Source organism: Parambassis ranga, chromosome 9, assembly GCF_900634625.1.
Source record: "Parambassis ranga chromosome 9, fParRan2.1, whole genome shotgun sequence".
Taxonomy (NCBI): Eukaryota; Metazoa; Chordata; class Actinopteri; family Ambassidae; genus Parambassis; species Parambassis ranga.
In genome coordinates, this window is record NC_041030.1 from 22,182,663 (window position 1) to 22,199,950 (window position 17,288).

At 46.5% G+C, this 17,288-nt stretch overlaps 1 protein-coding gene across 2 annotated transcripts in view; it reads left to right on the forward strand.

The window, feature by feature from the left end:
* The first annotated feature begins 5,203 nt into the window (after positions 1 to 5,203).
* The window catches only part of prdm6 (PR domain containing 6), a 62,628-nt gene continuing 50,543 nt past the window's right edge, over positions 5,204 to 17,288 (forward strand). For both annotated transcript variants that reach the window (XM_028413392.1, XM_028413393.1), the window contains exons 1-4: positions 5,204 to 5,329; positions 6,265 to 7,007; positions 11,525 to 11,673; positions 11,756 to 11,914. In XM_028413392.1, the coding sequence (XP_028269193.1) occupies positions 6,281 to 7,007; positions 11,525 to 11,673; positions 11,756 to 11,914 (1,035 nt within the window). In that variant the 5' untranslated portion in view covers positions 5,204 to 5,329; positions 6,265 to 6,280. The remainder of the gene's footprint in view (positions 5,330 to 6,264; positions 7,008 to 11,524; positions 11,674 to 11,755; positions 11,915 to 17,288) is intronic.

Below are 17,288 nucleotides of genomic sequence, written 5' to 3' on the forward strand. Positions count from 1 at the left end.
CACATGTTCACGTTATATCAAGGCTAAAAAAGGAAACATGGACGGTCATCACTTTTTAAATCACACATTTCCCAGCATGCACAGCTCTATCTTGTCCGAGCAGAGGTGGTGACATCACCGGGTTGGATGGTGTGGAAGTCTGACAGTAGCTAGCACAACACAGATGTTAGCATTATGGGCTAACAGATGGTCCAGTCACATCCGGTGTCAGCACACCTGACCTCCCCTGGATCACCTTTAGCTTGCTAGTCATTGTCAAAGCTGTCACTGCTGGTTAGCTAACGCTAGCTGCTGTCAGACACCATCCAACCCAGTGACGTCACCACCTCTGCTCGGACAAGATGCAGCTGTGCATGTTAAATTAAATTATGCTAATAACTACAGTCCGTGTTTCATTTCCTCTTTAGTGGTGAGGCTGCTCTGAGTGACATGCAGGTGGTGCCACCTCAGCAACATCCATCCATACTACACCTGCAGTATTTGTAGAAGCCAAGAGGGGGCGCCGTACAGAGGTTCAGATTACTTCTTGTTGATTTATTAGGTTTTAAAACATTGTCTTATTGTATAAAGCAGCATGAAGTTTCTTTAGAGTGAAGCAGAAAGGTGTGAGCAGCCTGTCAGTGTAAATGAATCTTAACAAACTGTATTTACAGTGTTTATGTGGAAAATTGAAGCAGCTGTTGACAAATATTTGAGCTAAAAAACACAACAAAAAAAGTATGTTCAGCTCCGAGGCTTTTTCTGGTTTTCTTCCTGGTTGATTAAAGGTCGGGGAGGAGATTTGAAAACTCAGTGAGAGTCAGCCAGATCTCGAAAGTAAACACACGCCCCTTTCTCTCGGAGCTCACCCCGAAGCCACGCCTCCAATCACATGGACGCGCATCACCTGAAGACGAGCTGCGGTCTGTGATCATGCACGTACCTCTCTGGTGCACAGAGCAGGAAGAGAGTGACAACCAGCCAATACTCCGCGCAGGGTCCACCCGGAGGATTGGCTGATGTTTTTAGCGTTTTATAGCTTCCACAGATGATTCATATTCTTCGTTTTAATGCGAAACTGCCGAACTAATCGGTTGCTATCGGATTGTAAAGAGAAGTTACACTAATTTAACAAAAAGTGCATCAGAGTGAAATCTCCTACCCGACCTTTAACACAGAGATCAATAATCAGCTTCTTCAAACAGAGGAATAATGATAATTTCACTGCTTTGAAAACACTTTAAAAACAGCTCAGCTTGAAATAAAGCTGGAGCAGAGAACATCAGTCCCCGCTGAATACATGTCTATAGAGATGAATTATAATAGTCAGCCTGCCGTGACCTTAACGCCACAGCCGGGACACACACACACACACGGTTATCGGCCTCCTGTCAAAGCGGCCCGTCCATTCGTCTTTTCCTGCCGCCATCCGCCGAATTAATTAAGCAGAAATGTAAACGTTTTAATTGAATGTCAAAGCGGCGTCTTAACAACATGCTCCTATGTAAATGAAAGTGACACGTGCTCTAAACCTGTGTGTTTATATGTACCAAGGTTACAGGGCCTCTGTGTGTGTGTGTGCAGTGTAAATGAACTGCAAACATTTTAATTGAACTGCCGTCACCTGTGCACTAACTAACCCGCATGGATTTAACCCAATAAGGCCTCGTTTAGCTCGGAGTGGAAGTGAACCCTTCAAAGCTCCATCAGTGATTTATGAGCCTCAAACAGCCACTAAAGAGGAGTGTGTGTGTGTGTGTGTGTGTGTGTGTGTGTGTGTGTGTGTGTGTGTGTGTGTGTGTGTCCATCATAACTGAGGTGTGTGTTACGTCTGGTGTGATGTCACCCATAGTTTGTCACCATCATGGCAGTGCCTGAGTCCACCTAGAGGGGGCGCTGCATGGTTCTGTGTGGAGCACTGATGTAGTACCTACTTTTAGACAGAAGGAGGCGGTGTCTGAGATATTTGAGACTTTCTGATATCAGAATGTTTGAGGACTGTGCGTCTAACAGCGTTGGTTGCCTTCCCATAATCCTTCACTCTGTGCATGCATACAGCCGGGTCAGTTTAGTGTCAGTCGGTCGCCATGCTGGCAGCATCCGAGGCCACAGAGAGCTGCTAAATTCACCTAAATCCTGACATTCTGCAACAAGCATCTCTGCCGTTTTCTTATTGACACGACCACATGGGGGCGCCAGAGTTAGTTTTTTTGTCTTTTGGCGAGGACAGCCTACATGTTTTTAAATATTTTAATGTTTGATGTTGTACCTGCATGTATCAGTATGGATCTCTAGTCGTCCCTTCAGTGTCTTTCATCAGGCGTCCTGCAGCCCGTCCGCTTTAATCTGCGCCCGCTTTTTTCCTCTGACGCCACAAACGGCGTGGAAGCCGTTGAAGCAGCTCTGCAGCGCCTCACATGCAGGAATACGCCGCGCTGCTAAATGAACTCCTGCTAGTATTGTGTTTTTTCTTTTCCTGCAGCCGTCTAAATAATTAGCTTTTGTTGTAGAAAATGATGAATTTGGGCAGTTAATTTATCGATCGGCCGGCTCCTCTCGATGTGCTTTGCTTTAGAAAGCCATTAATCAATGGATGAAAACACCTAATTCTACTCCGGCTCTGCTTTTCTCTCTCTTTTTCCTTTATGCTTTCTGTCCTGAGCTGCAGATCCCACAGACAGGCACTCACAGAGACGGACTTTAAAAACATTATATGTGCAATAACAGCAGAATTTAGATTTATCTTGGAAAAAAAATTCAAAATAAGAAATACCACCAACATTTTATATTTATATATATTTATATTAACAAAATACAATTTTTAACAAAAAAAACGGACAGAATTCTAAACTAAACAATACTGTAAATAAAAATCATTTATTATAGTTTTACAGTACCGTGTAGTGAATATTTAGAGGTTCACTCCATGAGACAAAACCTGTAACATTCCATCAATACACAAAAATAGATCTGAAATACACAAATGTTTGTTTTAATTTAAATTTCTGGTCATTTATTCTGGTGTATTTATGGTGATGTGACCGATCATACACAAAGATTAAACTGCTTCTTACAACAGATTAACTGAAATTAAATATCAGGCACATTTATAATGACGTTAGAGAATCCTGTAAAAACCGGCTGCAGCTCAGTCGTTCCTGCACGGTACATGAAGTGTGTATTACACACCGGCACAACTCAGATTTTTAACTACTCTCCCTGATTTGCTGCCGGCTTCCATCGACCCTGAACTTGTGCTTCAGCCAATCAGACGGCTTGTTGTTGCTCCACATTCCTCCACGCTGAAAAAGTCGCTTTAAGCCGACAAGAGTTCATTTTCAGACGCTTATGTTTGTGTTTTTGTTCGTTATCAATCCACCAGAGGTCCTGAGGATGACAAATGGGGCCTGTCAGGGTGACGCCAGTCATAACAAAACACACACACAGACAGACACACGCACACTCACACACAGACACACACACACACACACTCAAACACACACACACACACACACTTACACTTTTAGCTGATGTGCTGTACTGTGTGTCTGTGAGTGTGTGTCTGTGTGTGTCTGTATGTGTGTGTGTCTGTGTGTGTGTGTGTGCGCACACAGATGACGGGTGGGAAAGCTCGGGGTTGTGGATAACAAGTCAGACCTGAAACACAATGAGCTCGCTGTAATCTGTGGAGCAGGTCGACCACCTACAGCAGCAGAAATAATAATACATGTTGTAACAGTGATAATGTGGCGGAGCAGCAGAGAAAACCCAGAGCTCTGATTGGCTGTTCAAATAACCTTCACTTTTACACAGTGACCAGGACTGACAGATCCAGGAAGTAGACTCAGCCGCTCGGCTGCTGTAAATCCTGACTGTCTGAAGAGAATACCTGTCTGAACACCAACTCCCAGAATGCACCGCGCTGCTCCAAACAGCTAATTACAGTCATTGAAGTGAACTCTGATGACAGACTGTGGCTAACAGACGGAATAACACACACACTGGCTGCCTCGGGTTTTTCTCTTTTGTCTCTTTAGGGTCCATTATTTTTCTCCTGGTGGTGGACTGGGCTCATGGCGTTCTCGTGGTGGACTCAAGGCGGTCTCGTGGTGGACTCATGGCAGTCTCATGGCGGTCTCGTGGTGGGCTCATGGCGGTCTCGTGGTGGACTCATGGCGGTCTCGTGGTGGACTCATGGCGGTCTCGTGGTGGACTCATGGCGGTCTCGTGGTGGACTCATGGCGGTCTCGTGGTGGGCTCATGGCGGTCTCGTGGTGGACTCATGGTGGTCTCGTGGTGGGCTCATGGCGGACTCATGGCGGTCTCGTGGTGGGCTCATGGCGGTCTCGTGGTGGGCTCATGGCGGTCTCGTGGTGGACTCATGGTGGTCTCGTGGTGGACTCATGGCGGTCTCGTGGTGGACTCATGGTGGTCTCGTGGTGGGCTCATGGCGGTCTCGTGGTGGACTCATGGTGGTCTCGTGGTGGACTCATCGCGGTCTCATGGCGGTCTCGTGGTGGGCTCATGGCGGTCTCATGGTGGGCTCATGGCGGTCTCATGGCGGTCTCGTGGTGGACTCATGGCGGTCTCATGGCGGTCTCATGGTGGTCTCAAGGCGGTCTGCTGGAACAGGTGTGACTTCACCTTTGTACTGAGGCTCATTCAGCTGTTTGCATCTGATCACATCAGACTTTTTTATTTGATCTTTAAACTGGAACGTTCAGTCAGTTAAACTCACCAAATGTTGTCAGATTTCCTTTACGCTGGAAAAACCTTCACAGTTTCAGACCTACTGAAGAGACGTCTAAAGGAAGGATCATCTGTTGGTTTTAGTCTGTAGACCTCTAACAGAGATCCTGACACTTTCCTCTGGATACAGAACTCAAGAAGAAAATCTCAAAAAAGTCTGACAGAGGGGAGCAGAACCTGGTGTGTAAAAACCTCAGAGGATGATGTAAATCCTGTTTCTCATCAGTAAACTGTGTCACAGATGATCAGTGTGTTATTGTTCTGATGATCTGAGCCGAGGAAGTGAAAAGTGTAAAAAGAGAGTTTGAACAGGAAGAAAGACAGAAAACGGAGAGGAGAAATGATACGTGTTAGAGGGAGAGAGAGGGGGAGAGAGAGAGAGGGAGAGACTACTCAAGATGAGGGGAGAGAGAGGGGGTGGAGAGAGAGAGACACAGAGACCAGCGCAGCAGCCGCTCCGCTAGTTTTGGCTCCGCAGACGCGCAGGACGCAGTGAACTGTCCCGGCTCCCCTCGATGGTTCACCGCAGCCCGGAGGAGGGACGAACCTTCCACCGCTGTCCGGATATCAATACCCAGCCGCCGCGCACACTCTGACAGCTGTAAGCCTCCTGTTTCTGCGCTTCAACAACTTTTACACTAAAAAAATAAATAAATACAAACCGGGGAGAAAAAAAAACTAGCGGAGCCTCTGCGCGTATCTGTCCGCGGACCGCAGCCTCTGCTGGGACACACACTCCACGCCGGACCGCCGACCTCTACGTGGACTTAACCCGGATCATTTGTGTGTTTTTTCAGATGGAACTTTTCCCTCACTGCTTTGTTTACACAGTTTACTGAACCAACGTGCGCGCCTGGCGTTGGTGCTTTTAGTTGGTCCGTTTTTTTTTGCGCCTGTTGTGCGTAAAATTCGCGCTAAATTATCCATCAGACAGCGGAGGAGGCGCGGGGGAGGCGCGGGGTCACTCGGGCTCCAGTCACAGCAGTTTCCGCCAAATCCTCCAACAATTTTAATTCACAAAGAATAAGGAAAATATGAGATATATGAGCTATAATCAGATTTTTATTTTAATACTTTATCACCCCCTCGTTAAAAACGAAAAAATTAGGAAGCATCTTTAACCAAAAGAAGAGAAATGACCTCACATGAGTTTATTTTATTTATTTATAGTTTGAGTTTGATGAAGCAGCGGTGGAGGAACATGTGAGCTATCACCTGAAACCTCAGCTGCTCACTCTAATTATTAAAAACTGTACATTTAAATACTGACTTTGTCCTGAAGCCCTCAGTTTAAAAGTTAGGATATTAAATTTAAAATATAAGAGTTAAACTGATTTAGAAAAATAAATATGAATAAATTATGAGTGAAAAGTTTGTTAGAGGACTGAGGCAGCGACGCTCCTCTTCTGTTTTTATTCTTCATGTTGTGTCAGGTCAGGATGAGACGCCTCAGGCTCAGGCTGCTCTTCAGGTTTGAACGCTGTGTGTGTGTGTGTTTTGATGCTGATGATTGACAGCTCTGATGTCTCCCTGCAGCCGTCAGCGGGCAGCCATGCTGAAGCCGGGCGACCCGAGCGGCTCGGCCTTCCTGAAGGTGGACCCGTCCTACCTGCAGCACTGGCAGCAGCTCTTCCCTCAGGCCCAGCTGAAGGCTCCTCTGGCCCCTCCGCCGCCTCCACCTGACCGTCTCTCCCTTGCTGTGGACACCCTGCGCCCGTCCCGCCTGCACAGCCACCTGCTGTCCTCCACACACTGCACCGCCTCCACCGCTTCTTCCTCCACATCCTCCACCTCCTCTGCTGCTTCCTCCTCAGCAGCAGCAGTAGCGGCGGCGGCGGCGGCGGCAGCAGCAGCAGCAGCAGCACTCACCCCGTCCTCCTCCATCTCCATCTCCACCTCTGCAGGGTTGTCTCAGCTGCCCGTCCCTCAGCAGATCGCTCTCTTTGGTCAGGCGCTGGCCCCGGTCTGCAGCGGGCCTGGAGGACCTGGTGGAGGAGGAGGAGGAGGAGGGGGAGACCTGGTGGTGGTCCCCCCGGAGAACCAGCAGGGTCACAACACAGCAGCAGGACTCCTCCATCAGGCCAAAGAGCAAAGCTGTGGGGGGGTGGGGGTGGTGTCATCCAGCGTGAAGAGCAGCAGCAGAGGAGGCGGCGAGGAGGGCGGCAAAGGAGCCACGGCGAGGTTCAAGCTAACGTCGGAGGAGCTGGACTACTACCTGTACGGACAGCAGAGGATGGAGATCATCCCGCTGAGCACCCACACGGGAGAGGTCAACAACCGTACGTACACACACACACACACACAGAGGTCAACAACCATACGTACACACACACACACACACACACAGAGGGCACCCTGCACTCCTATGATCTTCCTGTTTGCTTCACTGATGCTCAGCCGTGACCTTTGACCTCAGTGTGCTTGTTAAAATCACTGATGTATTTTTTACAGTGTTCTCTGTTGTTTCCATGTGATTTATCTGAGCAGTTATTTATCCTTAAAAATATCAAATATGTTTAATATCAAACATCCAGAATATTTTATTTCTAATCATGTAGATTAATTTGATGTTTTAATTGTTACATTTAATACACATTAACTTTGTGTGCAGAGCTACAAACGGACTTAATTCTGTTTTATAAAATATGAAAGAATCTGTTCATTCATATTATTTTATCTAAAATTATATTTACAATCTGTCACTTGAATAACTTGAATAAAACTAAACTATTGTATTTATATATACTTATATTTAATATCCTGTATTTAATTTAAATGTATTATTTAATTGTTATAATTGAAGCATTAATTTAATGACTCTTTTATTTTAGTTGAGTTTTATTTAATCACGTCATGCGCCTGTGATGTTACAGTTGGTTTAACAGCTGCTGTGTTGGAGGTCAGAGGTCAGAGGTCAGCAGCCTGTCCGCAGCCACGCGCCTCATCTGAGTGTTTTGTTTTTGTTTGTTTGGTTTTTTTTGCGTGTGCACGCGCTGATATTTAACAGCAAATGAGTTTAATTAAAGAGAAAAAAAAGTTCAAAACGAAAACTTCAAAAAACGGAAGTTTTATTTAATAATTCAGTAAATTAAAATATCAGTAAAACAGAATTAATTGTTACACATTTGCTTTAAAACCGGAAGTTTATTTGACGGATTCTTTTACGTCTTCTGTTGCGCGCGCTTCTGTGTGTGTGTGTGTGGACAGATGATGACGGTGAGCCGTCACGCGTTCAGAGACTCACACGGATCCACTCCGCTGGAAGTCTGAGCCGCGTGTCTCCGACCCACGGAGCCCTCGCGCTCAGCGGCCCGTTCCCCGGCGCAGACACAGCGGGGTGTGTGTGAGGAGCTCCTTCAGGGTTTATTTGATCACAGTCATTGATCAGTCATCAATACTCAGATGATCAGAACTTGCCGCGTGTTCCTGCCGCAGCGGGCTCCTGTGATCCTCCCGTAACTTCTGGGTTCATCGTGGTGTCTCTGGTTCCTAAACGCCACTCACACCGTGTGTGTGTGTGTGTGTGTGTGTGTGTGTGTGTATTCCGCGGTGATAAAACGGACCATCAGCAGTAATCTGAGTCGATACGCGCCGGCAGGGCCGATGAGGGATGGAGGGACAAGCTGGAATTAATTGCCGTATATAGTTTTGTGTTTGTGGAAGAGAGAGAGAGGAGGAGAGAGAGGGAGGGAGGGAGGGGGGAGAGAGGGGGAGATCGATTCACCGGCCTACCGGCCCGCTATTTATCATCCCAACACGGCCGGATTGAGGTCTCTGGGGTGTGTGTGTGTGTGTGTAGGTGTTGGGTGGAGAGGGGGTGTAGATAAAGCAGTCACACTCTGTGTCACCGTCTGACCTCCATTATTAATTACACCGAGTAATAATAATAATAATGATAATGATAACAATAACAATAATAATAATAACGATAATAATAATAACACGATAATCATAATCCTAATAATATTGATAATATTAATTTAATAATAATAAAATAATAATAGTAAAATTATCATAATAATAATAAAAGTAATAATAATAATAACAACAGTAATAGCCTAATAATCACGGTTAATAAACAGTAATAGTAATAAGTGATGAGTTTCGTTGCTTTTATTTTTAAGTAGATTTTTTTATAAATACTAAATGAATAACTAAAATTATTTTAAAATAATTTATACAAAAGTAATTAATATTTAGATTAATATTTAGATTTGAACAGTTTAACTGAAGAGTTTAACATATTAATACATTTAATTTTTTATTCTTTTGTGCTGTAGGTTAAATATTTTTATTTCATGTTTAATAAAACCAATGAGCAAATGAATCAATAATAAAATGATCACAGCTCAGATCCATCTGGAATCTTCAGACCTTAGCTGTGAGCGCGGAGCCTTCATTTCCCATCATGCACTGTGACAGCCCTGCTCTGTGAGCCCTTCATTGATGGATTCGATTTTATAGATCGGAGCAGTTATTGATCCTCAAATGATCATTTCTGACATTTTTATGTTGATGTTAGCTGAATGCAAAATAATGTAAACAATCACTAAATATAGATTCATGTTCCAGAATAACTTAAGTCAAATATCTTTGTATTAGGTCAGTGTGTGTTTGAGCTGTTTCCTCCAGCTCTTTGTTTTATCGTCCTGACAGCAGAGTCTGGACGTTTATGTCCAATAAATAAAAATTTATTTAGCTTTATGTTTTTCTTCTAATAATAAAACCCGTGACGGGAAGTCATCGGCTGTTCTGACATGAAGCAGATCATTTGTAGAAGTTACATGTGGACTTAATGTCAGCTGGCAGTTTTATTGTCATTAAATAAAGGCCGGGCAGGAGGATCGGCCGGCGTCTGTCTGCGGAGTCACTGAGGAGACCGAGAGACTCTTCACACGTCATTTATGATTTTCACATGAAGCCGAGCACGTTGTGTTGTTTTTCTTTTTTTTTGCAACATTAAGTCCTTCTTTACTATAAAACCCTCATGTCTACAGTCAGTGTGTGTGTGTGTGTGTGTGTGTGTGTGTGCAGAATAACAGAAAGACAGAAAGACAGACACTCTCTGAATGTTGGTCATGTGACTGCTGCTCCATCATGGCTTCCTGCTTGTTGCTGGATGTTTGTTTTGTGTTTGACATAATCACAGTATCGATGCTAAAATTGTTTTTTTTTAAATAATGTATGTAGAAAAAAAAGTCCGGGAGTTTCTTACTCAACCCTGAACGTCTCACTGTTTGGTGCCTGTGATGGCAGCGAGTCAGGAAGTAACACGACCCGTGTGTGACAGTGGAAACGGAGGGTGACACAACTCAAGGATGTGTTTGATAAGTGTTTAATAAAATGGAGTCTGGAGAGATGAACATGGCTGGAATCAAATCATCGCTAAAAAAGAAACAGAAGAAGAAGAAGAAGAAACAGAAGAAGAAGAAACAGAAGAAGAAGAAACAGAAGAAGAAGAAGAAGAAGAAGAAGAAGAAGAAGAAGAAGAAGAAGAAGTGCCCGCAGACGTTTTCACTGGCTCAGAGATCCGAGGCAGAGCGGAGCTGTCTAAACACTGGCGATGGATGTAACAGAATACTGAGTTTGAATGATGGTCAGTGAGGAGAGCACGCCATAACAAGTTCACAGCCAGTTCATCAGTCCGAAGGAGAGGAGGAAGAGGAGGAAGAGAGCTGAAGAGGGGGACGAAGCTTTCAGTGTACCACATGTCTCAGTAAAAAGTGTTAACAACGTTCCGTCAAAGTCAAAAACCTCTGGACTCTTCAGTGAAACCAGGAAGTCATGAAAGACTCACATGTGACCAACAGTCACATGACAGATCATCTCTGATCGGCAGCTTTCTGTGTGTGTGTGTGCCTCTGGTAGTTTTGTGGTGTTTTTGTTGTCTCTGCAGTGATGTGGGTCTTGTGTGTCTCTTGGTAGCTGTTTTATGTCCCACGTCTTTGTGTATTTTGTGTTTTTTTGTCGTGTGTATTTCTGTGTTGTGTCTTGTTTGGGCGCTGCCCTGGTGGAGTCGAGTTCCTCTGAGCTGCTGATCTGGGGTTTTGAGGATTTCTGAGAATTTTTCCCATTTCCTGGTTCTGTGGTTTATAAATGGATGTAATACGGTTTCATTAACCTCAATCCATCACAGTGTAAAAGCAGCCGTCAGTCCATCAAACGCTGGAGATTTAATTTTGGGAAAATCAACATTAGCATCCTGTTCCTCTCAGCCTGGCTGCTCTGTGGGAGTTTTCTGCGCAGATAATCATCTCTCATTATGTTGCTACAGTCAATTAGCATCCATTACTGTCAGACTGCATCTCTGAGTAAATGTTGACACTCGCTAATTCCCAGCAATACGCTGCTCGCCACATTTAACCTGGAAAAACATTCGGAGGGACTTTTTTTTTTCCTCTTTTGGACTGGACCACTTTTCACTGAGCCACAGACACAAACCAGACCTGCAAAGACTGAAATAATTATTATTCACTGTAAACGTCAATAAAAGCACAGACGCAGCTGCAGATGGAGTCACATGTGAGCGGCAGTCACATGACCCACACTCAGAGAGTATCTGTCTGACCTGCAGCGTTCTGCAGCTGAGGGTTGGAAGCATGTTGGAAACATGTTGTACACACTGACTCCGGTCCACTAATATTATTATAAAATACAAAAGTACAGTGTGTGAGTGTAGGTAGAAGCATCACCTCAATCTGCAGACGGAGGTCAAGGTTCGCTGTGCGGACACACGAGTTTTTCTGGGTTTTTCTGCAGCTGACTGTGTTGTGTTTGTGTGTTTGTGTGTCTGCAGGCTGTGACATGTGTGCAGACAACAGGAACGGTGAGTGTCCAATGCATGGCCCTCTCCACTCCCTGCGCCGGCTCGTCGGCACCAGCAGCACGGCGGCACCTGTCACGCTGCCGGACGTCCCCGACTGGCTGAGAGACCTGCCCAGAGAGGTGACGCTCTGTCCTGTCAGCTGGTCAGGAAGTGGAGTCGAGTGATGGACTGAAGTCACTTAAACCTGTGTGTGTGTTCCAGGTGTGTCTGTGCACCAGCACCGTTCCTGGTCTGGGTTATGGGATCTGTGCGGCTCAGAGGATCCCTCAGGGAACATGGATCGGCCCTTTTCAGGGGGTCCCACTGCTGCTGGACAAACTGCACTCTGGAGCCGTCAGGAACACCAGACACCTGTGGGAGGTAGGACGAAGATTTAACAAAACCACAACTAAAAGGGAGTTGTTAAATTGTGCCACTGCGCGGTACACAAACTTCTTTGACTTAAACTACTGCTGTTTACGTGTCTGGCGCCCTCGTGTGGTCTTAACACCTGTGTCACGGTTTCCATGGCAGCCGGAGTCCTCACATATATGTCTCTATAGGGGCTCTGCAGAATGGAGGATGCTGGGAAGTGGTGTGTGACATCAAACAAAACATGTACAACTAAACGAGCTTAATGAACTTTACATTGTTCAGCTCATACTGGAGTGTCTGCAGAGCGCCCCCTATGGGTTCAGGCAGTAGTTTTAAACAGTAGTGTGTGTGTTTGCAGACAAAGTGACAATTTTTTAAATGAATGAGCCGACACCAGGAGCAGGAAAGGTGTGTGTGTGTGTGTGTGTGTGTGGTCAGCGTCATGTCACCTCTCAGTCCATTGATCAGAGCAGATTGTATTTACATACAGTGGCAGGAGAAAGTCAATGTGGCAGTTATAAACAGCTGCATTAGCATTAGAGTAGGGGGGAGGGAGGGGGAGAGAAAGCGGGAGAGAGGGATGCTGGGAGACAGAGAGATAGATGAGTCCCCCGTGGCCGGGCTGGTAAAGGTCAGTCAGACGTCGGTTGACCGGACATCAGTCTCTCTGCTGTTGACCGCAGCAGGACAAGAGGAGGAGGAGGAGGGAGGAGGAGGAGGAGGTGGTGGTGGTGGTGGGGCAGCAGGGTCAGAGGTCAAGGGGCGTTCTGGGTGTTGTCCACCAAGTGCAGCAGGAGCTGAGGGCATCAGCATTTCGGTTAATCACTTATGTCCTCTGAGATAATGTGGTCTGTTTCCAGGTTAAATGTTTAGGGTTAAAATACTGTAAGAGACGGAACTTTCCGGTGGTCTTTGAACGCACCATGTGTGACTGCAGGCTTTCTACCCATGTGGTCTACAAAGAGTTAAATACCTCCACATCTTTCTATTTTTAACACCTGTGTGAAAAATAGCAATTCAGATTTATTTCCGTTTTTGTAAAATCAATAATCAAAGATCAGGTCATGTGGAGGGTTAATACACCTGTAGAGCTGAATCACAGTGCTGTGTTCAGACTGTCTGTCTGCGACCCTGTTTCGGGGCCTCAGACCAGCCTTTGAAGCTCCTCTGCCCTGGAGAAGCGGTGATCCGATAACCCGGCTCTAACCATCGGCAGGTTATCGGCTGGCGGGCTGCAGCCGGTCATTAGGCCTATTGATGAAGAAGCTTTACACACAGATCCCATTAAAACTCAGCCGCTGTTAAACTCGCTTATTGACGGCCCCCAAAACAGGAAGAGATGTGTGTCCTATAGCCAATCAGGGAGCTTGTGTCATGTTGTCTATGGCATCCAGGAAGGGCCGGTTTTAATTAAGACACTTGGCGTAACGTCCGGGTGGAACAGCGGAGGATTTTCTGGTGCGGCAGTATTTTTCGGCTCGACACATTGATCCTTCAGAGGCAGAGCTCGGAGTTTATGGTGGACTCGTCCTGTAAGAGTCCGACCCGAAGCTTCACGGCTCACCGAGTCCAGACGTCCAAACATGGAGAGTTTGACTGTGACTCCACATGCGTGGTTAGTTTAGAGCTCCTTTCATCAGTGATGACACCTGAAGCAGACCAAGAACACAGAGAAGCTGTTCCTCATCCTGACTCAGCCACTTTTTCCTTTTACTGAAACGTCAATGGGTGAGAGACAGGGGGTTGTGTCTCTCTGTGTTAGCCCTGTGGTAGACCTGTCCAGGGTTTACTCCCTGCTGTGACCCTGTACAGGACAACCAGAGTCAGAAAATGGACGGATGGATGAAATAATTCATTGCCTTTTCACCTCTATTTGTGTGTTTATTTATGAAGTGAGGAAGTAGCTGCAGAGCACTTTGGTTAGGTACCAGCTTCCTACTTTGTGCGACATGTTGATGGAAAGTGAGTTGATCCTCCTCGGACCTCCGGCTCTGAACCTCCAGGCCGTCCTGACTGAGAAGAATGTGCAGTGAAAACAGGCGCTGACCCCGTCCTCTGGGGTTTTACTGGAGTTTTCTTTTGGACAGATCAGAGCCTGGACGAGCTGTCAGTGCAGAGTCCATAAAAATAGCAGCAAACAGCAGAACCGCCGCAAAAGAAAGAAAAACTTTAGTCAGTGTGAGACGCTGATGAGACACCCGAGGATTCGGAGAAAGAGCCTGTCTGCATTTTTACATCTTCGAGTGTTTTCTTTGTGTGTGTCTGATTGTAAGTCTGTTGGTGTGTGTGTCTGGTTGTGGGTCTGTCGGTGTGTATGTGCGGTTGTGTGCGTTTCCCTGCAGTATTCCCATTGACTTTGTGTGTCTCCGGCGGTTTGTGGGCTCAGCGTTCAGTAAAGTCTGTAATGTTTTCTTGACTGATGTCATGATTCGTGTTTGTGTGTTCTGGGTTTTATTAACGGGCCTCTGACATCATCACTGATTACACAATCGTAAACATGTCACATGTGACGGCGGGTTTCAGCGAGGCGAGCGTGTCTTTATCTGTGGAATTTATTATTAATGTCAGACGTCCCACATGAGCCACCGTTAAAGCTCATTTTTTACTTTCATGACAGTGAACTCACCGCCTGACGGCAAACTTTCACCATTTTATTCACTGAAGAGTTAAATTGAATAATCAAAGTAACTCCCACAAACTTGTGGGTTCTGACAGCATCTTCAAGATACGGTGACATCGCACTGGACTCCAGAATGACATCATCCACCGAGCTCCTCCTCCATCTTGGGGGCGTAAATCAGCTGAACACAGCAGGTGGTTGTCGGCTTTCGTCCTGCAGGTGTCTCAGAGATCACTGCAGTCCATCTCTGTACTGCTGTGACCCCCTTTGGTTTCCGGTCTCATTCACGGTGCAGAAATCTCCCAGGATCCACCTCAGGAATGACAGATTGTCTCTGGACGTGTTGAAGTTTCATGACTGAGGAAGCTGCATGAAAACCAGGATTTAATTCAAAGTGAACATTTGGATGCAGGTCAAAGAGGCGGAGGTCGGAGTACAGGTGGAGCTGAGTGTCCCAAGTTGACCGAGGTGTAAGAGGTAGATGATGAATAACAGAGGGCCCAAGCTTGAACCTTGAGGAACACCGGGTGTCATGGGGAGGACTGAGCAGCAGTGTGTGTGTGTGTGTGTGTGTGTTTCATGCACCGAAGCACTAACAAGTCATTATGCTAAGATGGTTACTATGGTGACGCTGTGATGCTGCTCTGTGTAGCCTCACACAGTTAGCATCACTGAACACTCCAGCTTTGGTTTCAGATCTGATAATGGAGTGAAGGTGTGTCTCTGTGAGTTGCGGGTCAGGCTGCGGCCACCGTAAGCCGGCACTGAGTCCGGTGCTGTTTGGTTAAACCCACTCGGCGAGGCGGGTTAAGTCAGTTCAGTTCTGTCTCTGTGTGACATCACCCTGTAGGCATGGTAACCACGGGGGTCCAAGAACAAAGACTGGGGTTTTCCACCAGGACCTCCGTGTTAGAATAACACGCTGTGTGTGTGTGTGGGTCTCTGTGTGTGTGTACATGTATGTAGCCTCTTCATAATCCAGCAGTATGTTTGCTCAGCGTGTTTTCACAGTGTCAGAGCCGCTGGTTGTTTCCTCTGCTGCTGAGCTGCAGTACAAACACGTGTCCCAGGTTCTGATGTCCATCACGATCTGGTTTTAGGATTAAAATATGTCGTTTGACGATGTACTCCCTGTGAAAACAGCATTATTTCAAAGACCTGTCAGTAGAAGCTGATGCTTCCTGACGATCAGCGGTGCAGAAACACTGGGAGAGGATCTGCATCAGCGGGCAGACCGGCAGCCTCAGACCAGAGGGTGAGGGTCAGAGCTCTCAGTGTAAGCCAGCTGGTGAAGGGTGGATGCAGGCGAAACACATTTTATTTGTGTAACGGTTTTAAAAACAGCAGGGCTTCTCAAGGAGAACAAAGGGAGCGGAATGCAAACAGCAGAGAAGGAGTGTGAAAACCAAAGATCAAGAGACAGAGATGCAGGAGGCTGTTCCAAAGTGACCAACACCCAGGCTCCACATATTGACCTGAAAAAACCTGCCAAGGTGCTCCGAGTTCAGTCAGGAAGAACACAGGAAATTCAGAAGGTGCTGGTACGGCTCTCTTCTAGCCCTGTGGGTGGTGTTTGAGTGCTGTAGGTGGTGGTACCTCAGCCCTGTGAGGTGGTGTTCAGCCCCTGTGGGCATGGCCAAAGCCAGGAATTTATAAAAACAGTGTAATAAGATGAAATATTGACTTATCTTATGCAAATATAGCATCTGAGCTTTTTTCCAAGACGTCTTTTTACCATAAAACCTTTCATAAATGTGCACCCAAAATCTTCTTGTATTAGCAGCAGAAGCTGATCTGTCCACTCTTACACCAAACCAGCATTGACACCAGGGATCAGGAGACACTGGGACACTGTGCTGTAATCATAGGATGGCTTGTATTGTATGTGCCGCTGTGGGTGGTGTTTGGGCCTCTGGCTGGTGCTACCTCGGCCCTGTGAGGTGTGTCGGTCTCTCTCTCTCTTTTTTGTGGAAGATTAATAACGTCTGACCTGTGTGGGGGGGGGGTTGTTCGGTGCTCTGGTCCTGCGGGTGGTGTTTAGGCCCTGCTGGTGGTGCTCGGGCCCTGTGGGGTGGTGGGTGCGTCTCGCTCCGCTGCTCCTGGCTGTTGTGTGAGAAAGCAGCCGCTCTGCCGCAGGCGTTGACGTCGAGGTGAATCAGTGTCGGTTATCCAAATATTATCGGTTCCTCTGAACGATCGCTCCCCCTCTGATTTATGAGGCGGCTCACCGTGCGCTGAAAACACTGTTTCAGAAGGTGGAGCAGCTCCGACTGCATGTGGAGCCCCCGACTGTTGCTCTTGGGCACGATGGCAGCGGCGGTGATGGCGGCACAGTTTATAAGGCTGAAAAATGGAGCCCTCAGCTGAGAGATGTGAATACCAGCGTGTCAGGACTGAGGCTTTATTTTGGTTTGATTTCATTTCAGTCCTGAAGTTTGAGAAAAGACTTGGGAGTCTGTGTCTCCTTTTTGGGATATGAAGAGGAAGAGGAGGAACATTTGTGCAACTTCCTGGAGTTTCAGCTGTAAATAACATGAAAACACGATCTTTTTGTAGCCGACAGCTGATCGTAAGAAAGTTCAACATTCATTTATTCTGTGTTCTGTGTCTGTGTTAATGTCAGGAGACGCAGGGAGATTGGGAGAAGGAGGAGACATGCTAAGATAAGGAGGAGGCAGATAACGGTAGAATTAGTGGAGTTTCATTGATTAGCTGTAGGAGGGAAGTGTGCGAGCATTGATCGGCTCTCAGGAACAGTTT